We start from the raw sequence: 13,614 nt of genomic DNA, 5'->3' as shown, positions 1-13,614 counted from the left end.
GTGTTACGTTGAACGTGTCGTCTCGATTATAGATGTTCTTCGCGTCAATATTACACGTTCGTTATTATATAAACCACGCTAATATTTATATAAAATATTTCTATTTTTTTATTCTTTACATCGTGCTATTTTGTGTCGAGTCGTAGCGGTGCAATATTATTTAACGAATTTTAAGACGATATTTTTGTAGCGGAAATTTAATATCGTTCTCGCGCTAAGAAAAGCGATTATTCAATTTTTAATTTTTTTTTAAATAAATAACGGTTATCTTTGTCAAGAATATTTTCTTTATAATAGCAGAGAAGAGAGCAAAACAGAGACCCTTAAAATACGCTCATCATTCACTTGAAAATAATTTACTAAAATATATTTCTTTGTACACAGAAATATATATTTGAAAATATTAAGTAAATTACTTATTTAAAATATTTAATAAATTTATATATCTGCAAATCTATCATAAATTCATCATAAGCATTCAATTTATACAAAATATACTCTGAATCTTAACAATTTAATACTTTATTAAAACAAAAAATTCGATATTCTTACTATTCTGATTTTTGTTCGACAATTTTATGCACAAAAAAATTTAGTATCAAATCAACGATTCATTGTTTCATATATAAGCAAAAATATAAAATCTTGGAAACATTTATAATCTCAAACAGACATAATTTGCTTACATGGAAATAAATTCTTCCAAGAAGATTTTATATTTCTCCTTATATATGAAACAAAGAATTGTTGTTATTGATTTTTAATGTAATATTGTTCGAAAAAGTATTAATTATTTTTTTGAGCACATTACAATTTAAGTTTTTATAAAATTTGTGACGAGTTAGTATTTTAAGACAATAATCAAGAAAATATTCTTGGTTAAAGATAATCACTTACTAGAAAAGAAAATAAATTGTATAATCACTTCTCTTAGAGAGAATTGCTATTCGTGTATACGCGGCTACATAGATTCCCGCTTTCGCATGTAAACCGAAGTCGAGAACATCGCCGAATGATTCTGTCGTTGTCGCATTAATGCGCCCAGATGTATCCTCCGTGAACGGTGTCTCATGATACGAGCTTTCGCGATGTTCACATCCGCCATGGACGGATGTGGACATGTCACTTCGCGAAGCTGCATCGAAGCTGGCGCATTACGTATGCATTGTGTAATATCATGGATCGCGGCTTCTCGACATCTGCCCCGGTGAACCATCGATAGTTCGACGTTTCGCCAAAGGCAGTTTTCGATAAGGGATATATATATACATATATATTACGCGCAGCCTCTGGCACGACAGCGAAGTCGTACAGGAGAAAAGTAACATTAACTCTTCTGTATTATACCTGCGATATTCCCGATCATCTAAACGTAACATATAATACGTATCGTAAAATAACGATTCTAAAAACTTTTCGAGAGATCGAAAGTTTTCGTCGGTCGCATCGGAACGCGTTGCAACGCGCGACGATCTCTTCTAGCTAATCCTAGCTATTTATAATGTAACAAAGAAAGGTGTCTGAGTCGAAAATTCAAAAAATTATGAAACTTCAACAATATGTTATCTTGTAAGAAATTCTTTTTTTGTTGCTCGAATTTATCCTGAAGAGTAAAATTAATCTCTTAAAAATGTCTGATTTTTTGTTTTTTTTTTGTTTTATTATTAAACAATTAGACGGGGGTTTGTTGCCAATGTTCCAATTACTATCGTTTTCTTCAATTACAGTATTAGAATTACAGTATTAGAATTAAAAAAGTAGCAAAGCATTATGTATTATGTACTAAAAACGTTTTGAAATTAAATTAAGACTGTGATATAAACATAAATAAATTCGTGGTAGCATTGAGTACATGGGTGATAATTAATGATAATTAAACAATATTAGATATGTGCAGCAGTAATTAGGACATTGACTGGTAATAGGTTCAATATCTTATATATATATTTTTTTTTTCATTTATATTTAAATACTTAATCAGTTTTCTCGAGCTTGTTACTCTTATTTTATTAGTTTATGTTCATGTATCAAAGTTTTTAATTAAATAATGATGAAAATATATAATATTTATTATACATTTTAATAATATTTATTATATACTCATTACATATTTTTTAATACATATTTATTATATATTTAAGAAACTGTAAGATAAGCACACAGGTTACCGTAATGTACTTAAACCGCCAGTAATTGGGATAGTTACTTCGTGTTTTAATAAATTTTCTAATCGATAAAATCTCATTAAAAGAAATAACTCCATGAAACTTTGTTCCATCTTCTTTTGTTAGTGAATAATTTAGAAAAAAAAAGAAATGAAAAATAAGCCAATTTTCAAGGGTTGAATTTGCCCCTTCGAGCAGAAAAAAATAATTTATTACATGTCAGAATATCTTTTATGTATTGGCAAAGTTTCATAATTTCCGAGTTAGGGACTTTGCCTCGTAAGAGATAAAGAAAGTCATTAAAAAACTTTGCCAATTTAGCATCAAGTTAAAAATACATTGTTGCAAGACTCAAACGTGATCGACAGTCGCGACGAGCGACGAGTTATAAGCGTAACGGGGTCGAACGGAACCGTGATGATACTATTGATATTGCACGAGAAAATCGGCATAACACCCTCTCCGCACCTCTGATCATGCAACAACCCGTTTTAATCCGCCCCCTCGGTGTACGCGGTGCGAATAATAATCCAGACTCGGACGCGAGCAACCGACGCACATTTGTGCAGCCATTATCGCCATTGTCGGGGTCCTCCTGGGATAACGCGGCGTCCAAATAACCGTTTTTATTGTTACTTGTTATTAAATTTTCAACGGTCTGTCTGCAGGCGTGCGGGCGTGTGTACGCGACGCGAACACCTCGTTATCTCCGGTAAGCGAAATAAAGCCTCTCCCCGCGCTGCGCATGTGTGCGTATACGTGTGAGTGTGCAGATAATAATTATAATCATCACAGTGTGCGATACGAGCATGATGTTCGTTAATTTGCCCGTTGAATGAACCAAGCGCCTGGAAAAAGGGACTCGCGCATCGTAAAATTCAGCAATTATCTCTGTCTTCGTACGGCCATTAAAATGCGTTTAAATACGAATGTTAAAATATCGATGTGTCGAAGTGCGCAAAGCGCGCATCGGGACAATCCCCTCCCCCCCCCCCCCCAAGATTTATGCACAACACGTAAAGACCCGCGAGACCAGTAATCAGGCGATACGTATCTCTCGGCAATGCAAAATTGCTGAGCATCTAATTGCGATAATCGCGCGTTTCTATATTTCTCGCGGCGGTATCAGGCGCGAATCGCTCGGTCTGTGTACATCATACAAGCCGATCCGGCGGGCGCGTTAATAATTCGCGCGCACGCAAGGCGAACGCGGCAGAAATGATTTGCCTCTCGACTCAACAGCGGTTGGTCGAGGGGAAAACTCGGTCGGGTCGTATTACCCGATCATCGGAAGATCTGAAGGAGAAGCGGGCAACCGGCGCGGAAATTCTCTCTTTATGCGCGAAAGAGACTTTTCCGTTTCGCAGCCCGTTAACTCGGAGAGTGAAGAGGTTTAGACGGAATCACCTCGTCGTTTTGGCAGCCCGCCTTTTATTTCGCGGTTGTTTTTCCCGGCGAGATAAACAGATTGTGCAATTCATTTGAATGTTCTGCGGAGAATATATGCAGCTGCTTGCGCCCGGGGACGCGAAACGCGAAAAATTTCGTTTATCTCTGCTCCGGTACGAAAACGAAATATTTTCTTTCGAAATAAAATATCTCGCTCTTGCGCGCGTTTTTGCAAACTAAAACGGATATTGCATTAAAGCTTGCTTTCGGATTCCTTCTTTTCCGCACTGGAGATGTTAATAAATTCTATGTAAAGAGTTTTAAATATTGCACTCGTGATAAACACTACATTATAGATACATTAATTTAATTTTAGGCAAAAATCGTTTAAAAGTAACAGCTTTCTATTGAAGAACATATAAAATGTCCCATTTAAAAAAAAATGCTTAAATATCTAAAAAACAAAATATCCTAATTTTTATTTTTATTTTATTTTATTTTTTTTGTAATTGTATTTCAATACTTTTATGTCCAGAATAATGAGATTAATCAGTTGCTGTAAAGAAAACACATTGTTGATTTAAAAAAAAAATGTAATTGCATATTCTAAATTTCATAAATTTTTTTAAAGCAATATTTTCGTACACGAATTGTTTATCTCATTATTCCGTGTAAAAATATCAAAGTATGGTTATCAAAAAATATATAATTTACGACATATTTTACATTAAAATATAGCACGATAAATCAATACTTCATAAATCATTTCAATTTACCTTAATCTGTTTATGTGCAGTATAATTAAAAGAATCATATTATGTAAAAAAATCATATTATGTAAAAAAATATAATTTTATTTAAAAAATGACGATAACCGTCAGATGAAACTCGTTTTTTTTTTTTTTAGAAATTTTATTATTATCTCTTCTCATATGCCATAAAAATTTTATTTGACACTTTTTTTTCTGCACGCGCGCGCGTTTTTTTTTTTAAATATTTAAGCATATTTTTTTTAAATGGGACACCTTGTGTAAGGACTTAATGTATTTTAGTACGTTTTTGCTGGTCGGGTTCTTCTCGAAAGCACGAAAACGTTAAAACAAGCCCACGAAGCAGCTCCTCATCTTCGCCAACGAATTTTCAGATAGCGGCGAAGCGTGAAATTAGCGAACCGTTCCATCAGCTTGTACCTCGTGTAAAGCTAAATAGCCAGGTGTGTGTTGAGGCGGCTCCGCTCACGAGGTATCCAATTGGATGGAGCGGAAGGTAGAACAATTAAGCCAAGCTAACGAGTATACTATTACCTTAATGAGCTCAGGATTCAAAGATAGGTTTTAATTATTTCGTATAAACAAAACCGGTGAATGTACATAGCTCGGACTCCACGATAAAACGTAAAATTTCTCTCTCTCTCTCTTTCTCTCCCTCCCCCTCTCTCGTGCAAGCGAACTATCGCTCTAAGGGTTTGTCTTCGCGCGAGTTTGCCACTATCAACTTTACGCGCGCTATTACGATTTTCATACGCGCGAGGAATTCCGCTTGTCTGGAAACAAATAGAAGATAGATAGAACGCGGTAAGGAAAATCGCATTTATCCGCCTGCCACTAACGAGTGGTGCCGTAAACTCGCCGGTTTAGAGGTATTGCGCGCGAAAGTAACGCGCGTTGAAAGCGATGTTCGCGACGGGAGAACATGCAACCATATCGACGACGGTGCAGCAGCGCTCCGTGCAACGACACGTGCGTCATTCGCGTAAAAACACGGGCATCGCCGCGGGATCTCGATGCTCCACATTGTCCGCTGACGACAACGTCGCGAAATGTCGATCACGGTCATACTGTCGTCGAGTGTCGTCATCTTGATGCCTGTCGATCGATCGGTTCGCGGCTTTCCCGTGCGCAGCAAGGGCTTCACCAAAGGTAACATACTTCCCAGCCAGGTCGGCACCGCGCGCGTCATTTGTATCGAATTTCATGGCCCACCATTCGCGACGCTTTGATGGCCGCTATGAGAAAGAAATCGCAATCGCCCGTCCTCACACGTGTAACAGAGGCACAAAGTACGTGGAATTTATAGAGTTATGCTTCGTACTCGGGACACGCTATTGTACGCTAAAGAGGAATTTATCGTGATCACGAAGCCCTTAAAAGGGGAAGCTGGTACCAAACTCGCGTTTCCTGTTTCGATGATATGAATATATATTGGCGCATATATCGCGACACGTTGTATTCTTAAATGTAACGTCGAGACGCGTTCGACTCGATTAAAATGTAGAAATGTTAACGCGATAATGTGCAGGCGGAAAAGTGGAGTAAAATTTAATTAAGAGAACCCGTACAAAAATGCGTGTTCTGTTTCAATTATTTCATTTCAGATATTTTAAATGATTTACTCCGATATTGCATGTCGATGCACGTAGTGAATTTTATTTCGCCTGCATATACGCGTAAAATGTTACATACCATAGCCATGAAAATTAATGAAGCCCCACCGTGGGATGACCGCAGCATTATTAATTGGAGCGTTTGATTTTGATTAAAAATGACACTTTATATAAGTAACTCTGTCCTGATAATTTATTTCATTTGTGATAAGCGTTTTCAATTGTGGCCCCAGCATTTTAGCGTGTACTTACACACATTTAATGTACACTTTTTACCGTTTATCGTATGCAACGTTTCATATTAAACGAGCCATGGCGACGTCACTATTCGATAAAATAAGTATTCCGCGTCGCAAAAATAAGAGAGAGAATCATTCCTCGAATAAACGATCATTGCAATTGCTATATAATTTATATATATTATAGAGGAAAGTTGCTGAATGTGTACCTATTCAATATTTTACATTTTTGTTTCATACGAGCAATATTTATTGACAAAAGTAAAAAATAAGAAATAAGTAATATAGACAAAAATACAACAAGTTCTATTTTGTTTTGTGCACGCAGCATTTTAGAAAATCAGTTACGCTTGATGTAAATTTTTCGTCAACTTATATAGCCGATAATAACTTAATTATGCATTTTTATTTGGAATTGTTTTCCTTAAAAAAAAAACTTATTGTAGAATATTTTACATTCATTGTACACACATATTTACAATTAGTATAAAAATTAAATCGACATTTTTATAAACTCCATCAAGTTTCCTATTTCGTACCATCACAAATTTTACAATACAAATGATACTGGTGTAAGATAAGTGAAAATAGTAAAACTAGTTATTGCTATTGAAAAAAATATGTCAATTACAAAAATTAATTTAAACCATTTATTTCGATGTTCTTATCTTTTTATTATTGCTATTTATCAATTAATCAATATTTGAACGCTGTTTCGATAAATTATTAATAAAATAAATATCAGTTAATTTTTCCTCATATTTTTAATTACTTTAATTCATAAATGTGATATTTTCAAAGATAATACGATTTAAAAGATCCCAGATGCGCTTTAGGCGACCAATTTTTTAAATCATTTTTCGCAGCATGATACAGAAAAGCTCATAACGAATTAATTTGTTATTGGAATTATTTGTTTGTGGAAAGGTTTTAACATGTAATAGACTGAAACATCGAGCTGCAATTTCAAACGTTGATTTGCATCCAAAACGGTAGCAAATGCGAAATATAATAAAAAATAACTTAAGTGGTATGCATTTGACAACTTTCCCATATATACTCGTACATATATGTGTGTGTGTGTGTATGTACATATTATTTGCAACAGCAAAATCATGTATGTTTAAATTACAACTTAATGCAAGTTTTTATATTAGCGTTGTATACGTGCCGTTAATGCAGTCAAGCATGCATTTTGAATGAGACTTCCTGAGAGACTAGAGTTTTAATGAAATTTGCACTGATGAGAGTAACGTGCGTCATAAGGGTTTTCATATAATATGCGTGCGCTAAAAAAAAAAAAGATCTGAAACACGGGCGTGTCGTGCGCATTTTTATTTTTTACTCTTCGTCGGTAATCTCATTGCAACGTGATTAAGGTTCTCGTGGTTTAAAGTGTTACTTCAACCAGAATAATTGTAAAAACAGAACACGATTCGCGTTTAAAAACACTTGTCCTCTGTGATTTCACGCGCTGTGAAACTGTACTCCTTTTATTTAAATTGTAATTTTCGTGACGATTTTGTGATTCAATATACGGCGCCCCAACTTCCCTCACAGCCCGATTCTAATTAATGATTCGCGAGCATATTTCAAAACACACGGCAAGATTTCCAAAAATGTACAAATATTATTATACGTATATATCGTTAAAACTGATATTGTGTTTACACGTCCCAGTTATAACCATGTCTCATATTTAACTGACAATTATTTTTCGTCGAACGACCAAGCTGTCGCGTATCAAAACTAACTCAAAGCACTGATAAAAGACTCAGTCTCTTTTTACGGTGCATTCATGCGGCTCGGGTTTGCAACGGGAAATTCTTTCAGATTGAAACGTGCGAATTGCGCTCTGCGTGATGTCAAAAGAGATTATTTGAAATTGCGAGTTTGAATGAGATCCGTTATCTGGCTAGATGCGCATCTCTGATTGAAAATTGACGAATTCGACCTTCATCATTACGCTGTCATCAAATCGTAATGAAAGGAATTATTGGTTATCAATAATAGCATATCGTTTTGTATTACATGCAAACGAACGGTCCGGGAGCGAATGTTTGTGTGACAAAAAGGTCATTAATCCTTCCAACCCTTTCACTGAAATGATGTGATTAAGATATACGAGTTTTTTTTTTTTAAACAATTTGATCCCTAAGCTCGCTGCAGTGACGTATTTAGTTGCGTTCTCTTTGCAAAGCGATATCTCGAAGTGTACACAGTCAACTTCGCAAGTTGAGACAGTCGCGAAAATTGAGCTTATCTCGTGCCACCCGCTTCATCTTCCCCGACTTAAGGAGATCGAGCACTTGGCATTCTCGCCCGATACCCATTATCTGATCACGCGGCCGAGCTTATTTCGCTTCATTTGTCGATCTCCGTCGACGTCCCATTACGAGCCGCAAGCTCTCCATCCTGGTGTTCGCCTATGGTCCGCCGGATTTGAGAATCAACGACCCGTTTCGTGAGATACGGTGCCACGGCATTAGCGACCATTCGGACGTCCCGCCAACTAGTGAACTCTAATTTGCGGTCCTCGCTAATTGAGGAACGAACGCGAGACTGGCATGATTGCGCCCGTGGACAAATGAAGAGGTTCCCAGATGCGACAGGACCTCGCGTTATCATAGTTCCGAAGTTGTAACGCAATAACGGCAACTCGCGGCATTAGCAACCAAGCTAGTTCGGGAGAAAATCCAATTCTGGATTCTTGTTGCGCGCAATTTTTAAAATGCTCCAACGGAAATTTGCAAAACGAATTCTTCGCGCATAGAAACGGATAAATCTTGTATAAATATATTTTCAGAAACGTTCATGTACGTCTTTCGTATGTGACATAGATAGAAAGGGATATGGAAATAAAATACTTGCCTGGCGTGACGAGAAGCGCGATGCCAAGGAGCAGAGCTCTTGTCGCCACTTCCACGATTCGTCGGAAGCCCCTGCGACACCACCGTAACCGATACCTCTTCTCTTTGTCATCCTTTTCCGCTTCATCGTTTTTACTGTCGTGCTCGAAAAGGCCCAGGCAAAGCCGCAGCTTCCGGTACACCGCACCGATCTCATCCGATTCGGGCATGCGTCGCTTCAGGGTCTCCTTTTTCTCAACCGCTTCGCTCTCCTGGCGCCTGTACGACCGCCGGCAGCCTGTGCAGGTAGGCTGACCGGAAGCGAGAATCGCTTCGTGGTCAGTCCTCCTAAGTGGAAGTCGTTCTTTCACTATATAAGCGATTTTGCCTCAGCACACTTGCGTCTTATTTTATTGACCACTAATTGGAGTTTTTCTTACATCTTCTCGCGCGAGTTTTAACCTTTTTGTTTCTTTATTATTTTTACTCATTTCCGTACATAGAATGTCATATGAAGAGAATGTACGGAAAGAACGGTTTCTCTTTAAAAATTTAGATACAAATCTGAAAATAATTATGGACCATCAAAATAATTATAAACAAAATTCAAGCATACGAGCAAAAAATTTTGATATTTTAACATTTTGAGTATCTCACGTGTTGATGATTTAACAAATTATTTTTTCAAATCTGTGTCCAAAAAATTTTTAAAACTTTTAGCAAAACCGTTCTTTCTCTCCGTGTATTAACGTTACTAATTAAAAAAATAAATTATAAGTGCTTTCATTTTTTTATTTTACATATACGTTGCATGCTATATTTAAAGTAACTAGAACATAACAGCGCGAATTTTTCCGCAGTGATTCTTTCACAAATTTAATAAATATTTATAATAATTAGCCAATTATACAATTATTTAATTTAATAATCATAATAATGAACCAATTATACAATGATCATATTTATACTAATTAAACCATTAAACAATTATTAAATCAACAAATTTACAACCAATCGGAACGCGGAAAACAAACTTTATATTAGGATATCATGACAATGTTAAAATAGGACTACAGGAAAAAAACGTGCGAAGCGTGGAGGACTCGATCGCTGGACAAATGCACTGCGTTTCCTTGTCGCAACATCCGCGATCAGTTACCTGTCCTCGTAGTCGTCACACGCGGCGTTCTCCTCGGTAGCATGGTAGCTGTCGTGCCTTAGGGATCGCAGACCCTGCGAACAAGTTCCTCCGGTGCACTGGAACTCGAGCCTTCGCCGGAGGTCCGTGGCTTGTAGCCCTCCTCCGCCCCCCATACCCCCGCTCCCATAGTACCTGTGGGTATAAGCGGTCGACGTCCGCGTTATAGCTATAGTACACGCGGCGGTAACAATCATCGGCCGATCTCCCCGCGGAAGGTGAGCTATAGCCGGCAAATAACAAGTCGCTCGATATGTCGCGCGAGAAAGGAGTACCCGCGACGAATAAGGAGCCGTAAATTATAGTGCGCGTGCTGCAGAAAGAAGCGGATATGTCACGAAGTGACAGTAAATAACGATTGCAACATCTCGGAAACGTTTCATGACTGATGATGATTTTATGAGTACTTCTGTAAATCTGGGTATGATCGAGAATAACTTTAATTTCTTTTTTTTTCACAAATTTTCCAATCCGATTTGCATGCCTTGATTTGCATTACGCAATGATTAAATGATTCTCGGTAGTATCGATTCGCGTAAAAATGTTAAGCGTATAAGAACTACATTTGAATTAGTAGAGATAAGTTGTATGTTAAACTGAGAAGGTAAAATTCGGATTATCCATCTTTTTACGGAAACGGAGACTGAGCTTGGGTAGTCGAGACTTGGCGAGCTTTAGACGAAGTCCCACGTACTTATCCGATTTTATTCTACTTCGTTTTCTTGTTAATGTAAATAAAATCTGCTTACCCCTGCCGCTCCGCCACCACTACCGCTGCCCGGATCGTCCGCCCCCGATGCCGATTTTTACGAACCTCGCCACTTCCTCGCCGTTCTCAACAGGCACTTTAACCCCCGCAATGTGTCACTCTCATCACCTGCAACATGAACAAGTGCATTCGTCAGTAACTAAGATTTACTCACTTTGTCTGTTAACAAAAATATTAAATATTATTAAATATTATCGCATATCTATGTATATAATAATTAACATATGGAAAGAACAATTTTAATACAGTATCTAAAAATTTAGCTAGATACAAATTAGAAAATAATAATTTTACGTTGGGCCATCAAAATAATTCTGTAGAAAGCCCAAGTATGATAAAGCTGCCGCAAACAGTTTTGACATTCTGACAACCAAGTTAAACATCCGATACAATTTTTTAAATAGTTCATTATTTATTTTCAGAACTGCCCTTCAACAAAATTGTTCTTTCCATGCAAGATTGAGAAGTAACTCGTTAGTTAAGGTTACTTTTTTCAATAACTGCAACTTTCTTTCTATAACTGTGATGTTTTTTCTATCTATAACCGTATCTATTCTATCTATAACTATGATGTTTTATCTAAACTTAGTTATTTTTTTGGTAACTAATCTAGTAGTTACTTTTATAGTTGCTTTATACATTATTTAAAGTTATTCGTCTGCACTCAGCAGAATGAAATGAAATACTAAGCATCTTCGAGAATAGTCATCATATAAACATTAAGGCTCGCTCGCTAAATTAAGCTCTGGATGATTTACGATGATTTTATTATGAAGCTTGAATTTGATGAATAATTTTTTCACAATATATTCTGTAGCGCAAATCAAAATCCGCTAACATGTAATTTAAAAATCAATTTAATCAAAATTATTTTTATTTTATAAATGGGGATGGCACTGAACAGGGTCGTTTGGTCTCTTCAATATGATCTTCTCGTTGTCCTATCATCCCGGTAAGTTCTTGATACCCAAGAAGGTCTCTAAGAAGATCTAGAAAGCTTAACCTCTTCGGTACAGGTACAGGTTGTGACTTCTTTAGTAGCTAGAGATGGTGTTCCTCTGGATATCCTGGAGAAGGTGGTTTGTATGGCCTTGTCTTTCTTTCTTGTTGGTAATTTAGGAATTGGACTGATTGGTTTTTCAAGAACAAAAGGGTAGGTTGGCTTTCTTTAATTCTCGGGTTACCGAAAATGTAGTTGACCAGAAAGTGTCGTTGAATAGCCGCGAACTTCCGGAATGTCAATTGGTATCATTCCAATTCGCCATTTGTAGAACTCAAGGATGCCGATGTGTCGAGAAACTCATCCTTAGATACTTTTTGTAGCATCTTTCTACTAATCAGAAGAATTCTCGCCATCTATATCTTGATTTGCAGTTAATTTTCTTCTTTTGTTTAGCTCTGCGGAATTATAATTGCTTTTCCTCTTCTTAAAGTTGTCTTTTTCGAATGTTTTATTTTTAATGTACTTATTTATTTTCTTTGTGAGATCAGAATCAGGAATCGCCATATATTCCAAACATATATATATATATATATATATATATATATATATATATATATATATATATATACACAGGGTGCGTCAATAAAATTTCAAGACTGGTTTCAGAACACAAAATTTATTGAACACTTTTGTACATCGAATTAAAATCCTTCAAAATAGGCCTCTTGAGAAACCACACATTGCCGCTAACGAGATTCCCACTGCTCGTAAGCTCCCTGGAACTCCTCAACCGAAATGCTGTCCGAAACTCTCGTCGAAGCCTTTTGGACCGCTGCCTGCCGGACAGACTGTCAATGGTCAGTATTACGCTGGAGTGGTCCAGTATTACGTTTGAGGGATCAAATCCGCCGCGTCCACCCGGAGAAGAAAGACGACTGGGCGCTCCACCATAACAACTCGTTCACACCTGCTTCGCCGTCACTGAAGTTATGACTCGGTTCAACGTGGCAACGATGTCGCACCCACCCTATAACCCCGACATCGCCCCCAGTGACTTCTTTTTGTTTCCCCGGATGAAGAGACACCTGAAAGGGAAGCGGTTTGACACCGTCATAGCGGTCTAAAAGGCTTCGACGAGAGTTTTGGACAGCATTCCGGTTGAGGAGTTCCAGGGAGCTTACGAGCAGTGGAAATCTCGTTGACAGCGATGTGTGGTTTCTCAAGGAATCTATTTTGAAGAATTTTAATCCGATGTACAAAAGTGTTCAATAAATTTTGTGTTCTGAGATCAGTCTTGAAACTTTATTGACGCACCCTGTATATATATATTTAATATCCAATATATCTCACAAATGTGTATCTTGATTTATTATAAATTTAGTTATCATTTTAGTTAATATATTAAATACATTTTGATTTTAGACTCCTAAAATAATTGTGATTTATTATATCAAAATTTAAGATGTACACTAAAAAAAGGATTTAATAACTATTACCAAATTTGATAATGATTATTAAATCTTTTTTTCAGTGCAACCGAGTGTTTACTGTACGTAAAATAATTTAGTAATGTGAGAAATGTAAAAATACCAACACATAAACATTACAAAAAATTAACAGAAAAGCAACTAAAAAGTAACGAAGTAACGTCAGTTTCAAAGTAACTAGTGAAACTAACT

At 36.7% G+C, this 13,614-nt stretch overlaps 1 protein-coding gene across 10 annotated transcripts in view; it reads right to left on the bottom strand.

Moving 5' to 3' along the window:
- LOC105207535 (protein turtle) overlaps positions 1-13,614 on the bottom strand; it is a 306,264-nt gene that overhangs the window by 62,920 nt on the left and 229,730 nt on the right. For all 10 annotated transcript variants that reach the window (XM_039449815.1, XM_039449817.1, XM_039449814.1 and 7 more), the window contains 3 exons: positions 10,973-11,100; positions 10,185-10,358; positions 9,048-9,373 (listed from right to left, as the gene is read on the bottom strand). In XM_039449815.1, coding sequence (XP_039305749.1) covers positions 9,048-9,373; positions 10,185-10,339 — 481 coding nt within the window. In that variant the 5' untranslated portion in view covers positions 10,340-10,358; positions 10,973-11,100. The remainder of the gene's footprint in view (positions 1-9,047; positions 9,374-10,184; positions 10,359-10,972; positions 11,101-13,614) is intronic.

The sequence above is a fragment of the Solenopsis invicta genome, chromosome 5 (genome assembly GCF_016802725.1).
Source record: "Solenopsis invicta isolate M01_SB chromosome 5, UNIL_Sinv_3.0, whole genome shotgun sequence".
NCBI classification, from domain to species: Eukaryota; Metazoa; Arthropoda; class Insecta; order Hymenoptera; family Formicidae; genus Solenopsis; species Solenopsis invicta.
Note: the sequence above shows the minus strand (reverse complement) of the source record. Positions and strands in the feature narration are given on the sequence as shown.